This window comes from Coptis chinensis, chromosome 2 (assembly GCF_015680905.1).
Source record: "Coptis chinensis isolate HL-2020 chromosome 2, ASM1568090v1, whole genome shotgun sequence".
NCBI lineage: Eukaryota > Viridiplantae > Streptophyta > Magnoliopsida > Ranunculales > Ranunculaceae > Coptis > Coptis chinensis.
The window spans coordinates 86,308,974-86,312,178 of NC_141457.1; the positions used below are offsets into that span (position 1 = coordinate 86,308,974).

At 40.1% G+C, this 3,205-nt stretch overlaps 1 protein-coding gene across 1 annotated transcript; it reads right to left on the bottom strand.

Annotated features, from left to right (window-relative positions):
* Nucleotides 1–1,427: 1,427 nt before the first annotated feature.
* LOC147518548 (uncharacterized) lies at nucleotides 1,428–2,496 on the bottom strand. The gene has a single exon (XM_086594786.1). It carries the CDS (start codon nucleotides 2,381–2,383, stop codon nucleotides 1,664–1,666), a length of 720 nt encoding a protein of 239 aa, XP_086450912.1. The 5' UTR covers nucleotides 2,384–2,496; the 3' UTR covers nucleotides 1,428–1,663.
* Nucleotides 2,497–3,205: the final 709 nt, after the last annotated feature.

Sequence of the window (3,205 nt, forward strand, 5' to 3'; positions counted from 1 at the left end):
CTTTCCTCATTAGGGTTTGTTGCCACAAAACCTTCTTCCATGGGGCCACCACTTTCTTCCAAAACCGGTAAGCTATGTGTCCCTTCCTCACAGGCCTCTAACATGTCCTTCTGTTCCTTGTCCATTTCCTTTCCATCCAAAACGTACTCCTCAGTCTGACCTCCGTTAAGGATAACAACATCATATCTCCAGCTGAACCACTTGTTTCCATCACATCTTCGTTACGCTGTTCCTTTTCCGTTGCTTCAGTTATCTCCATTGTCTCTTCTACCTGCCCATCCAAGCAAGTTTCCAACGGTTTTTGTTTTTCCCCTGTGACTTTCCTCATTTCATCCAAAGTTTGTCTCAAATCTATGTCTTCCCTTTTCTCCTTTTGAGGATCCCAGACCATTACCTTCTGTTCTTGTATTTCTTTTCCGAATTTGAAAGAACTTGCTCTGACTCTACTGGTTAAAGTTAACAAGCCTTGTATATAGACTTTCCATTTTCTGTGTGTGACTTATGGGTGTTTTTCTAGATCCTCACATTCCTTGTAGTCGTGACCTATCAGTCCACAGAAGTAGCAGCATAAAGGCAACCTTTCAAAACGAAACATGATTCTTATCGCAGTTTGGTCATCTAGATCCACTATGGTTTCCTCCACCACTCTCTTTTTCACCGGGAATTCAACTTGGACTCTAGTAAAGGAGGACCCACTATCGGCACCACCAACAGCATCCAATGTCTTCTCTCCGCTGGAAGATCATAAATCTGTATCCACATTTTAAAGCAGTGGAACTCATACCTTTCCAAAGCTTTGTTTGGTTCCCAAGCTTTAAAGGACATCACATATCCATGGATCATCCAAGGACCACTGTCCAGGACAAAATCCATTTCCTCTTTATCTGAGAATCGAACTTTAAAAATCCCTTTGGTAATAAACGAAATAATAAACATAGATTTTGTTTCCCATTGTTTAGTCAGCTGGGCTTTAATATCATCATTTGTAAATCGTTTGGGAGAGAACAGTTTCCCAATAACAGAGTTTTGCCATTCCTTTAACTCGTTTGGCTTTAGTTTTCCTAGCTTGATGCGTTGTTGGTATGAGGGAGAAAGCTTCCATTTCTTATCAAGATCCCTTTGTAGCGTTCTTATCTCTGTATTTTCTTGGATGAAACCATCTTCCTCCGCCATGAACCCTGGCAGAGACGACGAGTTCCAAAAACAACACCAGAACCCCTACCCCAGAACACCCCTAGCAGACAAAAATATGGACAAAACAATAGCGTTGTGTAAACCAGGAAAAAATAGGTCCAGAAGCAAGAGGATGAGGAGAGCAGATCAAAAGGTTAAGCAAAAAGGTTGGGATGTAGCATGTCTAGGAAGCTATCTGAGAAGAGAGATGGTTGGGAAGGAGAGGGAGAAAATTTTCTCTACGCATACTTTTTCCCCCTGCGCAGGGTCTTTTTACCAAATCAAGCCTTACAAATAATGTGAAATGAAATAGAAAAATGGTGGCGTAACAGTTTTTACCTTTGGTTTTGTCTTCTAGCAAGAACTTGCAAAGCATCTCCCCGCATTCATACTTTGGTTCACCTTTTGCAATAAACCCCATTAAAATAGACATAGTTTCAGCATTCACCGAAAAACCCCTCTCGCGCATTTTTTTAAGAAATTGCACAGCCTACGGAATTTCATTTTCCTGAAGCAACTCTTGAATCATGACATTAAATGTGAAATCATCCGGAACAATATCCTTTTCATCCATCTCGACGAACAAATTCACAGCCTCACTTAGCCTCCCTTTCTTGCAAAAACCATTGATCAATGTGGTATAGGTTATAGTGTTAGGCTGCAAATTTTTGGAAGAAAAGCTACAGAAGAGCTCCTTTGCTTCATCTAGTTTCCCTGCTGTGCACAAATGTTTGATGACAGTGGTGTAAATCACAACACTGGCTTTTACTCCATTCTTTTCCATCATCTGGAAAAGTTTCATAGCTTGCGACAAACAATCATTAGCACATAACCCATCTTTTAACACATTATATGTGATAACATTCGGACTTTGCCCATGAGCTTGCATATCACCGAAAATTTGTTGTGCAGCAACAGCTCCGCCAACCTCGAATAACCCTTTAATAACAGTGTTATATGTAAAGTCGTCAGGTTTTATACCCTTGCAAGTCATATCTTTAAAAAGCTGCATGGCCTCATCTAATCTCTTAAGTTTGCAGTAACCATTAATCAAAGTGGTATAATAACTTACAACATTAGGTTCCATACCTCTTTCCACCATTGAATCAAAAACCCGTACTGCCTTTTTCATTTTACCTTTCAAACAATATCCATCCATCAATGCATTATTATAAGTGATTGTGTCAGGTGCCACCTTTCTTTGTCGCATTATCTCTAAGAGTTCGTGAGCTCTATAACCATCCCCTCTTTGCAATAAGAATAAATCAGAACGTTATATGTTTGCACATCTAGTGAGATTCCTCGACTGGTCATAACATTTAATAAGTCAGTAGCCTTTCTCCATTGGTTTGAATCAATGAACTATGAAACGAATAATCGGGTGAATATCAGATGGGTAGTTTTGGTATTGGTGTTGAAAGTTTTACTAGTAGTAATTTTTGAACGAAACAAGAAATTATTACCTTTGGGACTCTTCGTCTCAACATGCATGATTGCAACTAATAAATGAATTTTGCGAGTGACTCCATTAGAAAAAATACATTTCGACAAATCGATGTGGCGGGTGGGCCGTTGGGGGCCTTTTATCAGCCTAAAAGCTACTTTGGGTTGCCCACAAGATATTTGGCCCAGGACGGGCCCTGTTCACTTATGCCATCAAATATCATAGTCCAGCCCCGGGACTTAGTCACTTAACCACCATTAAAAGTCCTGGATCCGCCTCTGAGCCCCATCATATGCGTGGAGCCGTGGACCACTTACATGCATCACAAGTGACAACAGCAAAATATATAATGCATGGAGTTGGTACGTTTCAAATTTCAAGTCAGAGTCAGTCAATCAGCACATAAAATGGGTAGAAATTTAAGAAGGGTAAAGGTCTACACCACTTGTCCCTAGAACTATGAGTAAAATGATGATTCATTGGGATGCGAGGGTAAATTGAAAGAGAGAGTCATTAACTCATTAATTACATGATTTTGCAAGAGTAAGGAAAACTTGGACCACAAATCAAATACAAGGACCACTTTCA